This window comes from Scyliorhinus torazame, chromosome 4 (genome assembly GCF_047496885.1).
Source record: "Scyliorhinus torazame isolate Kashiwa2021f chromosome 4, sScyTor2.1, whole genome shotgun sequence".
In the NCBI taxonomy this organism is placed as follows: domain Eukaryota; kingdom Metazoa; phylum Chordata; class Chondrichthyes; order Carcharhiniformes; family Scyliorhinidae; genus Scyliorhinus; species Scyliorhinus torazame.
The window spans coordinates 269,975,999-269,994,453 of record NC_092710.1 but is presented as its reverse complement, the minus strand read 5'-3'; the positions used below and the strand labels follow the sequence as shown (position 1 = coordinate 269,994,453).

At 43.3% G+C, this 18,455-nt stretch overlaps 2 protein-coding genes across 4 annotated transcripts in view; one reads left to right on the top strand and one right to left on the bottom strand.

The window, feature by feature from the left end:
* The window catches only part of orc3 (origin recognition complex, subunit 3), a 276,501-nt gene that overhangs the window by 44,727 nt on the left and 213,319 nt on the right, over nucleotides 1-18,455 (top strand). The gene's annotated exons all lie outside the window — the stretch shown is intronic.
* The window catches only part of rars2 (arginyl-tRNA synthetase 2, mitochondrial), a 126,867-nt gene that overhangs the window by 38,294 nt on the left and 70,118 nt on the right, over nucleotides 1-18,455 (bottom strand). For all 3 annotated transcript variants that reach the window (XM_072499787.1, XM_072499788.1, XM_072499789.1), the window contains 2 exons: nucleotides 14,856-14,951; nucleotides 6,583-6,643 (listed from right to left, as the gene is read on the bottom strand). In XM_072499787.1, the coding sequence (XP_072355888.1) occupies nucleotides 6,583-6,643; nucleotides 14,856-14,951 (157 nt within the window). The remainder of the gene's footprint in view (nucleotides 1-6,582; nucleotides 6,644-14,855; nucleotides 14,952-18,455) is intronic.

Sequence of the window (18,455 nt, the reverse complement as noted above, 5' to 3'; positions counted from 1 at the left end):
TAGTCATTTTGCAAGGTTTTCAAGATTTTCAAGATTTTGAGACTTGATCATAATTTTCAGGGGTTGTCAGGGATGTGGAAAATCAACAAGATTAACAGTAACCTTGAGATGAAAATAAAATAACAGCAGGCGCCTAGAGAAGTAACAAGTTGTGATTTGCCCATTAACAAGATTAGCAGGAGTCGAGAGACATTGAAGCACGAATGGTTATGTCAGAAACATTGTTTACCAGAGATCAGAGGGCCAATACAAACTTCAAAAGGCAAGAAATTTGAGTGAGGTAGACAGCAGAATCCACAGAGGGGAATATCAAATAGTTTGGACAGTAAAACTTCTAGCACACTCATTGGAGAAGCAGGCTAATTCTCCATCCAACGGCAGACAGGTCAGTTTCATCTGTGATCCGAGCCACTGGGGCCTGTTCCAGACAACATTTAGAGCCATGGCAGATTGCAGATATTCTCCTCTAAAAGACGTAGATTCATGCCTTTGCTGAACCAGGAAGAGACATTTTTCCAGAGTTGGTCACCGAAGCAGTATTTTGTGGGAACTATTAATTGGATTTAACCTATGGCATACGAAAATCAGATGATGCTTGTAGAAGGGGGTCTCAGTGAGTTCAGGGAACGTCGGTACATTTTGGGAACAAGAGGTAACTTCAGGTAACACGGTGTGTTTAGTTACTCATATATTTAATTGCCATAGTATATATTAGTACTTTGTCATGTGTTTTTTCTTTGTCTTTATTTCAATAAATATTTTTTATTAATCCCTTACACAACTGGACTGGTTCCTCACTGGGTCGTATATGGTTCCTCACATTATTCCAAACAGAAATACACCACTAAGCACCAATGTTGCAAGTTATCCATGAGAGTTTTGAAATATTCTCGCAGGCAACATCAGCAGGGTTCTTAACAGGGTTTATATTTTTTGTGTGAAAATCAAACTAATCAATTCTGACATCCTGATTGTAAAGAATTACTGCTGTTAGTCGCTGTAAAATACACACTTTCAATAACATTTTCCACTACCCAAACACTGGGCATGCCCCTCATGTCAGAATGTGTAGAACACCAAGTATTTCACTCCCTCGTGGCTTTCTAAGTTGTCGCAGATGACCAAAATACAGCTTCCCCTCAAGCAAGAAGAAAAACAGAAAAAAAGTAGTTTTATTTGTTGTTCCATTATCCAATGTTGGTGCATGAACGAGAAGACACTTAATAGCCTGGATTTTGTGATAAGAAAAATGGCGAGACGATCAGCACTCATTAATATTAAAGGGCAAATCCAACAGCAAGCTCCGGAGTCCACGTGTGCAGTTAAACACGGACACTGGGAAGTTGCTGTTCAAGTTGGCCTAATGTTTCCAGAAGCTTTGCTATATCAATACCTCACCAACAGTCTCCGCATTCGAACTTATAAGGGCATGAAAGTGCGGTATTTACCCATTAAATGCTTCAGAAAAATTAGAGGTTGTTCATTCCAGTGTATGTAAAACGTTTCCAATGGTGTGATATGTCAGAATTACCACCACAGAAGCTCTCTAGCACTGCAAATCAACTTTTACAAACATACGGTCTGATCCTTCAGATTTTAATTATGGTTGGAAATTTAAAATAAAAATTATTTTACCTTTCCTTTGTCTCTCACCTCTCTCTCTCCAACTCCCATCTTTCTTTCCCGCTCTTTATTTTGCTTTCTGTAAATGATTTTACATTGAAATAAATATTCTAACTTGCACTTCTTGGTCTAAACTTTGCATTGCTTCAGTTGGATTGGTTGAAGAGATCAACTGTTGCTGCCCTGTTCCTAGCACACAGGTCCTAGATTCCCTGTGGAGGTACCACATTGAAATTAATTTCTAATTACCACAACTTGTGCTGTAAAAGTCTGCTAAAATTCTGTGGCCAGGGGATTGCCTAACGCACAGAAAGTACTATTCATTTGCTGTCGTCCACAAAACGTGAGCTGATAATTCATTGCAAGTTACACAAAGATGCTACATTTCCATTGCTTAATGGTCAAGTTGACAATGGAATAACCATTCGTTGTTTGAATCAGCGAGATCGCCTTTGCATGGTCCTAACATTTTACACATCAAATCGTAGGCAAAACATCACCAACAATGCCTTACTGCCCAGTTACCGTGGCTCCACTACAGAAGCACCTTGGTTGCACGGTCCTCATTCCACCCCAACTTTGGATTGTTATGAGGTTTGGAGCTGAATGGTAAACACAAAGCCCAAATTTAGCATCAGTAAACAGGTTACTGGTGAGTAACCATTGTTTGATAGCACTGTTGATGACATCCTCCATCACTTTTCTGATGATTGAGAAGATGCTGATGGGACTATTGTTTGGGTTGGATTGGTATTGATTTCCGTTGAAGGGAAACCTGGGCAGTTTCCCACATGTGAGCAGCACGGTAGTACAGTGGGTAGCACTGTTGCTTCACAGTTCCAGGGTCCCAGGTTTGATTCCCGGCTTGGGTCACCGTCTGTGTGGAGTCTGCACGTTCTCCCTGTGTCTGCATAGGTTTCATTCGGGTGCTCCGGTTTCCTCCCATAAGTCCCGAAAGACATGCTGTTAGGTGAATTGGATATTCTGAATTCTCCCTTGGTATACCCGAACAGGCACCGGAATGTGGTGACTAGGGGCTTTTCACAGTAACTTCATTATAGTGTTAATGTAAGCCTACTTGTGACAATAAAGATTATGTCAGGTAGATGTAGCTGTATTGGAAAAGCTTGGTTTAAAGTGCAGCTAGTTCTGGAGCACAGGCATTAGCACCAGATTTGGGATGTTGGTGAGGCCCATAGACTTTGATGTGTCCAGTGCTATCAGCTATTTGCTGGTGCCAGATGAGTGAATTACATTGTTTGAGGCCTTGTATTTGATGAGGCCAAGAAGGATTATCCCCATGGCAACTCTGGACAAAGATCACTGAAAACCTTGCCTTTTGCACTCATGTGTTTTGCTCTGCCTTCATGGACAACTATAATATTTATTGATCCTCCTCCTCTCATTAGTTGCTTAACTGTCAATTAGATGTAGCACGGAAGATAAATTGTGACCTTAAAGTTAGTTGTGGCAATAGTGAGCTCTGGCATGCAGGGTTATTACTTGGCCCACCTCCATCTCTGCCTCAGATTTCATGCTCTGCAGATTTCAGCATATCAAAACTCTCCATATCCTATCCCACATCTCAAGTGGTGTTCAACTGAAACTCCAGCTCTTGCTAACATTTTCTCTCAGTCCTGAATGCATCTAATTTAAAGTTCTTTCCCTCATGGTCTTGTGGTTCCCTAGTTCAACAGCCCACTGGAATTCTCCATACTGCTAATTCTGGTCTTTTATGCACCCTTATGTTCTTCACCCCACTACTGGTGGCTGGCTGCAGTCATCCAGACATCTTCTTTTGAAATTCCCTCAAGCTCATCAACTTCCCTCATTTCCTTTAAAGACTGCGTTCAAAATCTACCTCTGAATGATTTTTTGATCACTCCTCTTAACATCTGTCTGTCTGGCTTAGCCTCCATTTTGTCTGATTACATCTATGTGAAACACGTTGGGCTGTTATTCCTTTCATTTTCAGTTCTCCTGGATGAGAATTACAGTGAGGACAATCTCCTTAGTGTAACACCTTTGCTGGGTCACCAACTAAGAGCTGACCTTTCCACCATATTAATTTTATGGTGGTGCACCTGTTGACAACAGAGTGCTCACATTTCACACTGGCTATACACCAGAGTTTCACTTAAATTGTAAACAATTTAAGACTTGCAATCTCATGTTCAAGTCACTGACTCAAAACAAGGTCATGGATGAGACTAATATCAGTTTTTTTTGAGTGGGGTGGGGGAAATGGGAGAAAGATGGCCCTGAATATTTGAACAAAGTGAGTCAGGCCCAGTCACAAATACAATTTATGAATACTGTCAGATAGCAAAATTGTCCATACAATATAATGTGCCAAACAAATCATGTGGATTTATATTGTTTGAATTATATATTTTTTCGAACATGTAAACAAATATTTGCCAAAACCAATGGTTTACTTCATGGTCAATTTACATCAGAACTTTTATCTAATTTGATGCTAACTTTGATGCCAAACAGATTATTGTGAAAGTGCCAGTTTTTAAAATATCCTCTAGGGAAAGAAACCATTTTGAAACCATAGAATCCCTACAGTACAGGAGGCCATTCAGCCCATCTAGTCTGCACCAACTCTCTAAAAGAGCACTCTACCTAGGCCTATTCCCCCACCCTATCCCTGTAACCCTACCAACCTGCACATCTTTGGATAAGGGGCAATTTCAACATGGCCAATCCACCTAACCTGCAGACTGTGGGAGGAAACCAGAACACCCGGAGGAAACCCACGCTGACAAGGGGAGAATGGCAAACTCCATAGAATCAACCAAGGCTGGAAAGGAACCCAGGTTCCTGGCACTGTGAGGCTGCAGTGCTAACCACTATGCCACTAAAGCATACAAAGTGGCAAAGATTAGTGTCGATCAGAGGATTGGGAAATCTTTAGGAGCAACAGAAAGCTACTAAAAAAGCTATGAAGAAGAGTAAGATAGGTTATGAGAGTAAACTTGCTCAGAATATAAAAAAGATAGTAAAAGTTTCTACAAATATATAAAACAAAAAATGAGTGGCTAAGGTAAATATTGGTCCTTAAGAGGATGAGAAGGGAGATTTAATAATGGGAGATGGGGAAATGGCTGAGGAACTGAACAGGTTTTTTGGGTTGGTCTTCACAGCGGAAGACACAAATAAAATGCCAGTGAATGATGGAAATGAGGCTATGACAGGTGATGACCTTGAGACGATTGATATCACTAAGGAGTTAGTGATGGGCAAGCTAACGGGGCTAAAGGTAGACAAGTCGCCTGGCCCTGATGGAATGCATCCCAGAGTACTAAAAGAGATGGCTAGGGAAATTGCAAATGCACTTGTGATAATTTACCAAAATTCACTGGGCTCTGGGGTGGTCCCGGCGGATTGGAAATTAGCAAACGTGACACCACTGTTTAAAAAAGGAGGTGGGCAGAAAGCGGGTAATTATAGGCCAGTTAGCTTAATTAGTAGGGAAGATGCTGGAATCTATCATCAAGGAAGAAATAGCGAGGCATCTGAATGGAAATTGTCCCACTGGACAGACGCAGCATGGGTTCATAAAGGGCAGGCCGTGCCAAACTAATTTAATGGAATTGTTTGAGGACATTTCCAGTGTGGTAGATAACGGGGAGCCAATGGATGTGGTATATCTGGATTTCCAGAAAGCTTTTGACAAGGTGCCACACAAGAGGTTGCTGCATAAAATAAAGATGCATGGGGTTAAGGCTAAAGTAGTAGCATGGATAGAGGATTGGTTAATTAATAGAAAGCAAAGAGTGGGAATTAATGGGTGTTTCTCTGGTTGGCAATCAGTAGCTAGTGGTGTCCCTCAGGGATCAGTGTTGGGCCCACAACTGTTCACAATTTACATAGATGATTTGGAGTTGGGGACCAAGGGCAATGTGTCCAAGTTTGCAGACGACACTAAGATGAGTGGTAAAGTAAAAAGTGCAGAGGATACTTAAAGTCTGCAGAGGGATTTGGATAGGCTAAGTGAATGGGCTAGGGTCTGGCAGATGGAATACAATGTTGACAAATGTGAGGTGATCCATTTTGGGAGAAATAACAGCAAAAGGGATTATTATTTAAATGATAAAATTTTAAAATATGCTGTTGCGCAGAGAGACCTGGGTGTGCTAGTGCATGAGTCGCAAAAAGTTGGTTTACAGGTGCAACAGGTGATTAAGAAGGCAAATGGAGTTTTGTCCTTCATTGCTAGAGGGATGGAGTTTAAGACGGGGAGGTTATGCTGCAACTGTTTAAGGAGTATTGTGTTCAGTTTTGGTCTCCTTACCCGAGAAAGGATGTACTGGCGTTGTAGGGTGTGGAGGAGATTCACTAGGTTAGTCCCAGAGTTGAGGGGGTTGGATTACAAGGAGAGGTTGAGTAGACTGGGATTGTACTCGTTGGAATTTAGAAGGTTGCGGGGGGGATCTTATAGAAACATATAAAATTATGAAGGGAATAGATAGGATAGATGTGGGGAGGTTGTTTGCACTGGCGGGTGAAAGCAGAACTAGGAGGCATCGCCTCAAAATAAGGGGAAGTAGATTTAGGACTGAGTTTAGGAGGAACATCTTCACCCAAAGGGTTGTGAATCTATGGAATTCCCTGCCCAGTGAAGCAGTTGAGGCTCCTTCATTAAATGTTTTCAAGATAAAGATAGATAGTTTATTGAAGAATAAAGGAATAAAGGGTTATGGTGTTCGGGCGGGAAAGTGGAGCTGAGTCCACAAAAGATCAGCCATGATCTCATTGAATGGCGGAGCAGGCTTGAAGGGCCAGATGGCCTACTCCTGCTCTTAGCCACAATGAGTAATGAATGCAGATCCAAACAAACTAGATCATACATCACCAGACTGCTCAAAGTACATGATTCGCAAAGTTTGTCTACCCAAGAGCATTTCTCGTAAAACCTCTCTTTCTCTCTCACTCTCTCTCATTACCTACCACATAAATCATTTGGTCAAAATCATATTTCTTCATTCGATCAATAGCAGCTGCAACATCTCTGCAAACAAAAATAGTGAAACAACAGCAATTATTTCCATGAATGATCCGTTGTTTCCACAAATTAGGTGATATAATCAAAAAAAACCTTTCATCAGGTAAACACAGGTACTATAGGATATTTCCTCTCACAAGGTAAAGTTAGAGCAAAATAATCTTCCTAATTCTGGCAGTGGAATAAGGTTACCTATAGTAAATAGTTAATCATCCAAAACAGAGGCACCACCACCAAAGGGGGTGGGGGTATTGCTCCCTGCAAATGCCGATAATCTCCAAGGAATCTCATCTCAACTTTAGAGTGATACTGTCAAGCTGCCCAAATGAAAATAACACTTTTGCAAAGAAAATGTTTTCACTGGTGAACAGGAGCAGAAATAATAAGGTGCAAAGACAAAATGTAAACTATTATTTTTTTCTTTAAAAAAAAAAAGAAAATTTAGTGTACCCAATTAAGAGGCATTTTTTGCGTGCCCAATTCACCTACTCTGCACAACCTTTTGGGTTGTGGGTGTGAGACCCACGCAGACACAGGGAGAATGTGGAAACTGCACACGGACAGTGACCCGGGGCCGGGATCGAACCCAGGTCCTTGGCGCCATGAAGCAGCAGTGCTCACCACTGTGCTCCCCATAAAATGTAAATTATTATATAAACTGAGGGCCCAACTTTAACTCTGCACGGCAATAGATTTTGAAGGAGTTAAAATCTCACCCTGGTGCCTATCAGGAGACTCTGGTTTGAATGGTTCAAGATGATTACTAAACTTGTTCAGGAAGGAGAAGAACAATGTAATTAAAATCAGTGGATCCAAATTATCCATTTTCCACAGAACTGGCCTCCAAACCACCAGAGAGCTATCTGTTTTAACTGTTCATCCGGGTGAGTGGATTAAAGGCCTTCCAACTAAGTTATTTCACATGTATAATTTAAAAAAAAATTCTGTCTCCGTTTTTAAATAGACGCCACTGAAAATAGCTGTCAATCACATTTCCTATTATTTACATGTTAACACTTTGCATATTTACTTCAGCTGAAGAATATTTCAGTGTGTTTGAGCTGTCCCCTATAAATTAGGAAGCTAATAATAGTTCCCATACTGAAGTGCAATGCACTGACCTCTAATTACAAACCTTTAAAGTATCTTCATGCTTGTACATTATACAAACTTTCCTTACTTTGATGACATATCATCCCTCTGTAAAAGCATTCATTCAAGTAAGCAAATATTACAGCAATGAAAAGATCCACCTGCCTATTAAACAAACTAGACCAATGAATTAACTGGAGTTTAAGCTTAAGTGAATGGATTATTGTCACATTTACAAGATAATTCATAACATGCTCCATTTTCATTCAACCAAAACAGTTCAATACTGTGTGGCAAGATTCAACTCCAATTTGATCTATAAGTTTGCGAATGATATGACTGTAGTGGGTTGGATCTCAAACAATGACGAATCAGACTACAGAAGGGAGATAGATCACTTGGTTGCATGGTGTACCGGAAACAACCTCTCTCTGAAATTCGACAAAACCAAGGAACTGATCATCAACTTCAGGAAGCGTAGCACGACACCCCCCCGCATCTACATCAATGGCTCCGAAGTGGATGTGATCCATAGCTTTAAATTCCTGGGGGTCACCATCACCAACAGTCTGTCCTGGTCCACTCACATTTATGCAACAGTCAAGAAAGCCCAACAACGTCGCTACTTCATAAAACCCTAGTTAGACCACACTTGGAATATTGTGTCCAGTTCTGGTCGCCTCATTATAGGAAGGATGTGGATGCTTTGGAGAGGGTACAGAGGAGATTTACCAGGATGCTGCCTGGACTGGAGGGCATGTCTTATGAAGAAAGGTGGAGGGAGCTAGGGCTTCTCTCACTGGAGCGAAGAAGGCAGAGAGGTGACTTGATAGAGGTATACAAGGTGATGAGAGGCATGGATAGAGTGGATAGCCAGAGACTTTTCCTCAGGGTGGAAATGGCTGTCACGAGGGGACATAATTTAAAGGTGATTGGAGGAAGGTATAGGAGGGATGTTAGAGATAGGTTCTTTACACAGAGAGTGGTGGGTGTGTGGAATGCACTGCCAGCGGAGGTGGTGAGTCAGAGTCATTAGGGACATTTAAGAGAATCTTAGGCACATGGACAGCAGTAAATTGAAGGGGTGTAGGTTAGGTTGATCTTAGATTAAGATAAATGGTTGGCACAACATCGTGGGCTGAAGGGCCTGTATTGTGCTGTACTGTTGTGTTCGGTGTTCTGTGTACTTCCTATGGAAGCTAAGGAAATTCGGCACGTCTACATCGACTCTCACAAACTTGTACAGATGTGCGATAGAGAGCATCCTATCCGGCTGCATCACAGCTTGGTATGGCAACTGCTCGGCCCAAGATCACAAAAAATTTCAGAGTGTGGTGAACTCAGCCAAATGCATCACACCAGCTTGCCACCCTGCCATTGATTCTGTATACACCTCCCACTGCCTCGGGAAGGCAGACAGCATTGTCAGTGACCCCTCACGCCCAGGCTTTACTCTCTTCCAGACCCTTCCATTAGGCAGAAGATACAGAAGTCTGAAGACCCACACATCCAGACATAGGAACAGCTTCTTCCCCACAGCTAATAGACTCAACTGCTCTTCCTCTGACTGATCTGTTCCCTGTCAGAACACTATTCATGGCGCCCTATGCTGCTCTTGCTCATGTATTTGCTTTGTTATTGTCTGTCCAGTGTGTATTTAGATATTGAATTGTATTGGTTTTAAGAGCCGGGTTCAGTGGCTCCTAAACACATGTGCAATTTTCAATCCATATTATTGTTGAGGAGCACGCGGATTCAATTAGGATTGTAATGTTTTCATTTCTTCCACTTGATTTTATTTATAAAAGATTTAAAATGTTCATACATTGTTATTATGGAACAAGATTTCTGGAGTCCCCATGATATAGTAGATTATTGCACTGTCACTAATTGTATTTGCTCAGGTCTCCCTGAATGTAATAATTGGTTAAAGATTGGATCTGATCATAATCCTACTTTTGTGTACTGATATTGGAGTGAGTTGCACTTGTATTTTTAACATCCTGAGGCACACGTAATGTCCCCAGTAGTAAGATGTATGCCTATTCATAAAGGTGTGCACCCAGTTGGGTGTCACATTTCTGGGGCGAGATTCTCCGACCCCCCGCCGGGCCCCCCCCACGATTCTCCGGCCTGGATGGGCCGAAGTCCCGCAGCTAAAATGCCTGTCCCGCCGGCGTAGATTAAACCACCTACCTTACCGGCGGGACAAGGTGGCGCGGGCGGGCTCCGGGGTCCTGGAGGGAGCGCGGGGCGATCTGGCCCTGGGGGGTGACCCCACGGTGGCCTGGCCCGCGATCGGGGCCCACCGATCCGCAGGCAGGCCTGTGCCGTGGGGGCACTTCTTTCCTTCCGCCTTCGCCACGGTCCCCACCATGGCGGAGGCGGAAGAGACTCCCTCCACTGCGCATGCGCTGGAATGCCGTCAGCGGCCGCTAACGCTCCCGCGCATGCGCCGCCCGGCAATGTAATTTCTGCGCCAGCTGGCGGGGCACTTCCGCCAGCTGGCGGAGCAGAAATTCGGCCGGCGCGGGCCTAGCCCCTCAAGGTTGGGGCTTGGTCCCCAAAGATGCGGAGCATTCGGCACCTTTTGGGCGGCGCGATGCCCGACTGATTTGCGCCGTTTTGGGCGCCAGTCGGCGGACATCGCGCCGATACCGGAGAATTTTGCCCCTGATGTTTTCAAATAAAGTCTTCCTAAACTAAAAAAATATATATTTTCTTTGTTTGGCCCTTGTTCTGCACTGTAACCAATCACAATTTGTCAATGTACTTTGTTGATTATTCTTTTTGTCTATTGTGTGTGTACCCTTGGCCGCAGAAAAATGCACTTCAGTACGTGACAATAAATCTATCAATCAATCATCATCATCATGAGGGTGGAAGTCACTTGTACTAAATATTTCACGATGGTTTAAAAACAATATATCAGAAATTTAGTGCAGGAACAATAAAGAACTTGCTTTGTTCTTTTGTTTTCGGTCACTGCCTCACCTACATACTAGGTGGGATGAAAGAAATGTGTGCTCACACATCATAGGTTGGGTTGTAAACCAATTCAACATGTTGGTGGAACAGCATTTTCTGGACTTTTCCCCCTTCAGGGAACGAGGGGATTGTGGGGTAGAAAGAAAATTATGCTTTTAAACTACTAAGTTACATTATCCGAACTGTTCAGATGATACATCCTTTTAGACAATGATGTGGACTTACCCCAAACATTGGAGGTGAGGGACTGAAATATTTGTGCAACAATGGAGTTTTCTGTGGCATCAAATTTGCTATACTTTGGGAGGTCAATGAATAACGATTCCAGAGAATGCATGGATTGTCAATCTGATTTAATTGAAAAATGAGCACGTATAGGGCTCTGACTGATACAGCATTGAAAGATCAAGAAAAATACATTTGAGGCCCCTTCTCAAAATAACTAACCCACCCATGGTCTGGTTTGCTGTGTATTACCGAATCAAAACACAAAGAAAGTCTTATGAGGAAAAAAGGACAAAGTTAATTCTCTTCAATTAGAGGTCCGTCCATTTCGAGAGGTGACAGCCTGCGCCCAGGGAGTCTGTCACTTCTGCATTGAACATTATTGTGGCTGCAGAGGTCGATTTGCGACTGGCAGCCCGTCCACAGGTTAATAGCATTGGCCCAAGCACGACTGATCTTTTTTTTCCCCTTCTGGCAGGCTCTTTCTTTTGCCATCTGGTCACTTATTTTGCCTTCTGCTTTCTTCACACCGTTCTAAACTGCTTGGAACAAAGTTTCTTCTAGTATTGTGCCAACATAAACCACCAGGTGGAGTATCCCCTCCAGGCATGGGCAAATAATATGGAGACCAATCATCAAGATCCCCCTCTCGGCATTTCTGGTATTGTTCAACGGAGAGGATAAAACCAGTACTGTTTAGGACCAGCACAGCTGCAGGAGTTGCCAGAAAGCTGCCTGATGACAGATCATTGCCTATGGGACTCCATTCCAGATTTTCGGTTGGGTTTTATTCCTTTATTCACTTGAGAGGGAAATGCCCTGAAGGCAGTGTGGCTATTTACCCATAGATTGGGATCTTGTTCTGGGCGCCAGGGCATAACCACACGTCAGTGGGCCATAATGCCATGTGTGTGGAAGCCAGGCCTCCTCAAGAGTCCCCTGTATTTTAGCCAATTTGCAACATGTTGCCACAGGGAGGCTCTACAAAAGGACTTGGTGATGAAGAGGTTATTTATCGGCAGGAGAGAGTAACGCACAATAGATGTATTGCTAGCAAGCGGAAAGAGATGAAATAAAAAGATGACAAGCAGACTGATCACTATGCATCATCCAAGACGCTAAATCACACAATGCACCACATCAACTGGGAACATAAACATTTTTTCCAGTCAGTTGTGAAAAGCGTATCTAATTTTTTTCATCTGTAGAAGTTCTAAGTGACAGATTGTACACAATGTACTTATGCTCAGCTGAGCAAACATGTTATCCATCATGCTGATGGGGAAAATTCAAAGGAGTGCCCTCCTTACTTCTCACGTGATCAGTTTATTGATGAACAGCACAAAGCCAATGGGCTGAATCCAGCTTGGGAGCCTTGGTTTTGTCGCCCATGCTGAACTGTTCAGATGTTCAAACTACTGCGTAAGTTTGGCAACCTATGATCCTAAATAATGTGACGGATCAGGAAACCATCTACTAGGCCTTGATCCAATAATGCTCAAAAGTTTCAATGACAATCGATTTCAGAATTTTTGCCTCCATCATAAGCATTTGTTTATTACTGTGTGAAGACTTCACACTCAAGTTTCCCTTGATTAACTTGAACTCCAACTCCTTGCATAGCTTTAAATTGAAAGCAAGTTCCAGAATTAACTCTTCAATATAATTTACCAGCCCACATAATTTTTTTGATGCAACTCAAGTCAATGCCATTGAATTTATTTACTCGTTCCTTCTAATTCAGCTCTCTAATGTTAGGGATGTGTTTTTTCCATTCAGCATTTCCAGGGCTCAAATGCCCCCTTTGTGTCTCAGTGAGCAGAGAGTGACTCAGTGGTCAGTGTGGGTTGATCACAGAACAAAACAGCTGGAATTCCTACTTCTATACCGTCACCATTCAGGCCATAGTTCAAGCCCGTCTGCTTTGTTGATGGCTGTATATAGTGATTGGACATATTCCGTGGTGCCCATCGATTGCTTCAAGATTGGATTGATGCAAATTTGCAAATGAATATCATTTCATTTTAGGGATCCACTGAATATGTCAATATGACAAATTAATCAAGAGTTTCAAAGTCTCTCTCTCTCTCTCCCCGAGTTCCATATCGGAGAGACTAAACACAGACTGGGTGACTGCTTTGCAGAACATCATTGGCCCTCCCCAAGCAGGACCCAGACCTTCCTGTCGCTTGCCATTTCAACTCACCATCGTGCTCTCACGTCCACATGTCTCTCCTTGGCCTGCTGCAAATGTTCCAGTGAAGCCCAGCGCAAACTGGAGGAACAGCACCTCATTTTCCGATTAGGCACGCCACAGCCTTCCGGACTTAACACTGAGTTCAACAACTTCAATCTGTGAACTTTCTCCTCCACCTTCCCTCCGTTTATTTGCATCAATTTAACATTTCTTCCATAGACCTGCTTTTCCCTCACCATTGTTCCCCTCTCCCACATCCCACCTGTTCCCTGCCACCTTTTGACACACTGCTCACCTTTGCTCTGCCATTCACACATTTCAAACTCTTTATGTGCCACTATCAGCCACCTACTTAGTCTTAATCACCACCATTTACATTCCTTTTGTCTTCTGTCCTCAGCATCTTTGTCAATCTCCGCCTATTGCTGGCCCCCCTATCCAGCCCACCGCTCCATACCCCCTCCATAACCCCCCCACCCCCACCCCACCCACTACAGTATAAATCTGACTCCATTTCCAGTTCTCTCTAGCTTTGAGCGGCACAGTAGCACAGTGGTTAGGGCAGCACGGTAGCCTTGTGGATAGCACAATTGCTTCACAGCTCCAGGGTCCCAGGTTCGATTCCGGCTTGGGTCACTGTCTGTGCGGAGTCTGCACATCCTCCCAGTGTGTGCGTGGGTTTCCTCCGGGTGCTCCGGTTTCCTCCCACAGTCCAAAGATGTGCAGGTTAGGTGGATTGGCCATGATAAATTGCCCTTAGTGTTCAAAATTGCCCTTAGTGTTGGGTGGGGTTACTGGGTTATGGGGATAGGGTGGAGGAGTTGACCTTGGGTATGGTGCTCTTTCCAAGAGCCGGTGCAAACTCGATGGGCCGAATGGCCTCCTTCTGCACTGTAAATTCTATGAAATTCTATGAAACTGTTGCCTCACAGCACCAGGGTCTCAGGTTTGATTCCTGACTTGGGTAACTGTCTGCGCGGAGTCTGCACGTTCTCCCCGTCTCTGCGTGGATTTCCTCCGGGTGCTCTGGTTTCCTCGCACAAGTCCTGAAAGACGTGCTGTTAGGTGAAATGGACTTTCTGAATTCTCCCTCAGTGTACCTGGACAGGCGACCAGGGGCTTTTCACATTAACTTCATTGCAGTGTTAATGTAAGCCTGTGAAGCCACAGTGCTAACCACTGTGCTACCGTGCCACCCAATGCTAACCATATTGTGCTAACCAATGACATGGTTAGGGTTGAAAACCCTCTGTGCAAGCTATTGTGAACATCAACCTACACACTACCCCTCTGGTATGAAGTACTGGTACACCATCATTCTTGCTGTCGCAGAGAGTTACTATTTAGATACAGCTGAAGTTTCCAACTTCAAACTTTCGAGTTTCACTTTAATTACATTTATGGCAAGTCTATTCACGACTTTGTAAATTTAGACTTGGCTCCAAACACTCACCGTGTGAAGATCAGGATTCACTTCACCAGAGACAACGGTGCTTCATGACTAGAATTGCAACATTTAAATCCCTTTAAATGTGAAACTAAAAAAAAATGTGGAAACCTACAGAAATGAAAGCAATGCCAGAGCAGTTGTCAAGAAAGGCTTTATCAAATTGTCTAGTGTCAGACATGGACATTTGGATGAATAAATATTGAAATCTCACCAATACTTTGTGCAGGGTTACAAAAATGCTTTAATATTGGAAAAAGAAAGCTCACCTGGTCAAGTAAAGGGACGTCCCATCACAACGAACAATTTTGGCATAAACAGAGAGATCACCATTTGGTGAAAGATCAACCACTCCAGTTCCTTGCCTTTAGGGAAAAAAAAAATACCTGTATAGAGATAACTTTTTATTACTTTGTAAGCATAAAGTTTTCATTCTCAAGGAAGGAATAAAGAAAAGCAGTTTTGTCAAAAACCACTTTACTCACTGTAAAATGCTTTGCACTGTTATGGGGATGTGATCGAGCAATTAGTGTTCCCCAAGGAAACATAACAAAGTGAGTCATGTAGCAAACAAGGAAGTGACCACAAATTGGTTTTAATAAAAGAAAAATTGAAGTTGAATTTCGAATCTAGTTTTTGATAACGTTGAGGAATGATTATTCGTATCTATCCAGCCCGGTGTCCTGAACAGACAAAAGCACCTGACATCACCTGAGCCTGAAGGAAGCTGTATGTGATTAATGTTTCCACTTTTATTTCAAATATGATTAATTTATTGGCTAGGTGATCGAAGAATTCTCTCAGCTTATTAAAACTGTAGAAGATCATCCTGCAAGCCCACCTGAGCAGGCAAGTAGAATGGCAGCTCAACATCTTACCTAATGGACAGCACCTCTAGACAGTGCAGCACCTCATTAGTACGACATTGGAGTGCAGCCCAAATTATGCACTCAAGGCCGGGGGAGGGGGTGTGGGGGTGTGGGGGGGCTAGACAAATCCGTGTGACAAAAGGAAGAAATGATTTTATATAGCTCCGATAACATTCTCCGCACATCCCCTCGCACTGCATGCTCAATTAAGTAGTTTTGCAATGCATTCATTGTTACAAAGCTGCATTGGCAGCCAATATGCCTACAGTTGAATCCCACCATGAATTAACTTATCTGTCCATTTCTGTTGGGTGTTGCTGAGAGCAAAAAACTGGATGGGAAATCAGAGAACTCTCTTGCTCACCTTCAAATAATGCTGTGGGATCTTTCACACCGACCCGAGCAGGCGGCACTTACCCCAAAAGTGTAATCTCAAACAACAGCAATCCTTCCTCAGTTCTACAATGGATCTACTTGCTATGTAATAAATATAAGAAAATGTGTGGCCACTAGAGGGATCTAGATTGAATGAGGGCGTGCTACTGTTCCAAAGGTTCGCCTATTCCATGTCCGAAAGACAATGTCAGTTGTCCAGAAGCAAAACACTATCGCAGACATTTTTCATTCGTGTACAAATATCAGAAATACAAGTCAACAAGTAGAGGAAGAAACTTCAAGACACTATGGTCACCTTAGTTCCAAGTAGATGGAAAACCTCAAGAGAACGAATTTATTTAAGACCCGATTGAAAACCTTAAGAATGGCATATGGCTTTAAACATGGAGAATACAGACAGATAACATAGCTTCACAATGAAGAACTGGCACCACATCATGAAAAAGGAAAAGGAAAATATATCGGGAGGTGATTATCACTGACCAGATGGTTTCAGCAAATGATATGAAGCACCAGTCAATAAGCCTTGTATCGGATCTGAAAAAGATTCAGCTTCCTGTTTAAGGAAATAGCCGAGTGGTTAAGGTACTGGACCAGCAAACCCAGAGGTTGCCTATAATCTCGCCAAGGCAGGATGATCATCTGAATTCAACAAGTCTAGCACCAGGATGATTACAAAATGAAATGAAATGAAAATCGCTTATTGCCACAAGTAGGCTTTCAAATGAAGTTACTGTGAAAAGCCCCTAGTCGCCACATTCCGGCGCCTGTTCAGGGAGGCTGGCACGGGAATTGAACCCGCGCTGCTGGCCTGCCAGGGTCTGCTTTAAAAGTCAGCTATTTAGCCCTGTGCTAAACCAGCCCCTGGGCCAAAGGAGCCAAGCTGTCGGAAAAAAAACCAATGAGTTCACTAATTTTCCTCAGGGCAGGGGACCCGTTAACAATACTTAGTCTGGTTCACACAAACATAATGCCAACAGTTTCCTTTTAATGTAATTAGGCAGTAAAGAATGGCTCGCCCTTGTCAGGAAAATGCCAAAACTAAGAAAACTTTGAGGAGGTAATAAGGGAGTTAGACAATGGAGAACCAGTAGATGTGATTTATTTAGATTTCCAGGAGGCCTTTGACAAGGTACCGAATAGGAGACTGTTGAATAAGTTAAGAGCCCATGGTTTTTAAGGGTAAGATCATGGCATGGATAGAGGATTGGCTGACTGGCAGAAGGCAGAGAGTGGGGATAAAGGGGTCTTTTTCAGGATGGCAGCCGGTGACTAGTGGTGAGCCTCTAGTGCTGGGACCACAACTTTTCACAATATACATAAATGATCTGGAAGAAGGAACTGAAGGCACTGTTGCTAAGTTTGCAGATGATACAAAGATCTGTAGAGGGACAGGTAGTATTGAGGAAGCAGGCGGGCTGCAGAAGGATTTGGATAAGCTAGGAGATTGGGCAAAGTAGCAAATGAAATACAATGTGGAAAAGTGTGAGGTTATGCACTTTGGAAGGAGGAATTTAGGCATAGACTATTTTCTAAATGGGGAAATGCTTAGGAAATCAGAAGCACAAAGGGACTTGAGTCCTTGTTCACAATTCTCTTAAGGTTAATGTGCAGGTTCAGTCGGCAGTTAAGAAGGCAAATGCAATGTTAGCATTCATGTCGAGAGGGCTAGAGTACAAGACCAGGGATGTACTTCTGAGGCTGTATATGGCTCTGGTCAGACCCCATTTGGAGTATTGTGAGCGGTTTTGGGCCCCGTATCTAAGGAGGGATGTGCTGGCCTTGGAAACGGTCCAGAGGAGGTTCACAAGAATGATCTCTGGAATGAACAACTTGTCATATGAGTTACGCCTGAGGACTCTGGGTCTGTACTCGTTGGAGTTTAGAAGGATGAGGGGGGATCTTATTAAAAACTTACAAGATACTGCGAGGACTGGATAGAGTGGGCGTGGAGAGGATGTTTCCACGTGTTGGACAAACTAGAACCAGGGGACACCATCCCAGATTAAAGGGATGATCCTTTAAAACTGAGATGAGGAGGAATTTCTTCAGCCAGAGGGTGGTGAATCTGTGGAACTCTTTACCGCAGAAGGCTGTGGAGGCCAAATTACTGAGTGTCTTTAAGACAGAGATAGATAGGTTTTTTATTTATAAGGGGATCAGGGGTTATGGGGAGAAGGCAGGAGAATGGGGATGAGAAAATATCAGCCATGATTGAATGGCGGAGCAGGGTCGATGGGGCCGAGTGGCCTAATTCTGCTTCTATGTCTTATGGTCTTAAAACGTTAAATGAATGACCAGAATCAGACTGCATTTGAAGCTTTGATGACCAAAAGCAACTGGCACTTACTCAGCACATTTCACATTCCAAAGAATTATCGGATGAAATGCAATGTAGAGCCACAACAGCCATGAGTACAGGTGACCAAAAACCTGTTTAAAGAGGTAGGTTTCAAGGGCAGCACGGTGGCACAGTGGCTAGCATTGCTGCCTCACTGTGCCGAGGTCCCAGGTTCGATCCCGGCCCTGGGTCACTGTCCACGTGGAGCTTGCACATTCTCCCCGTGTTTGTGTGGGTTTCGCCCGACCACGCTAAAGACGTGG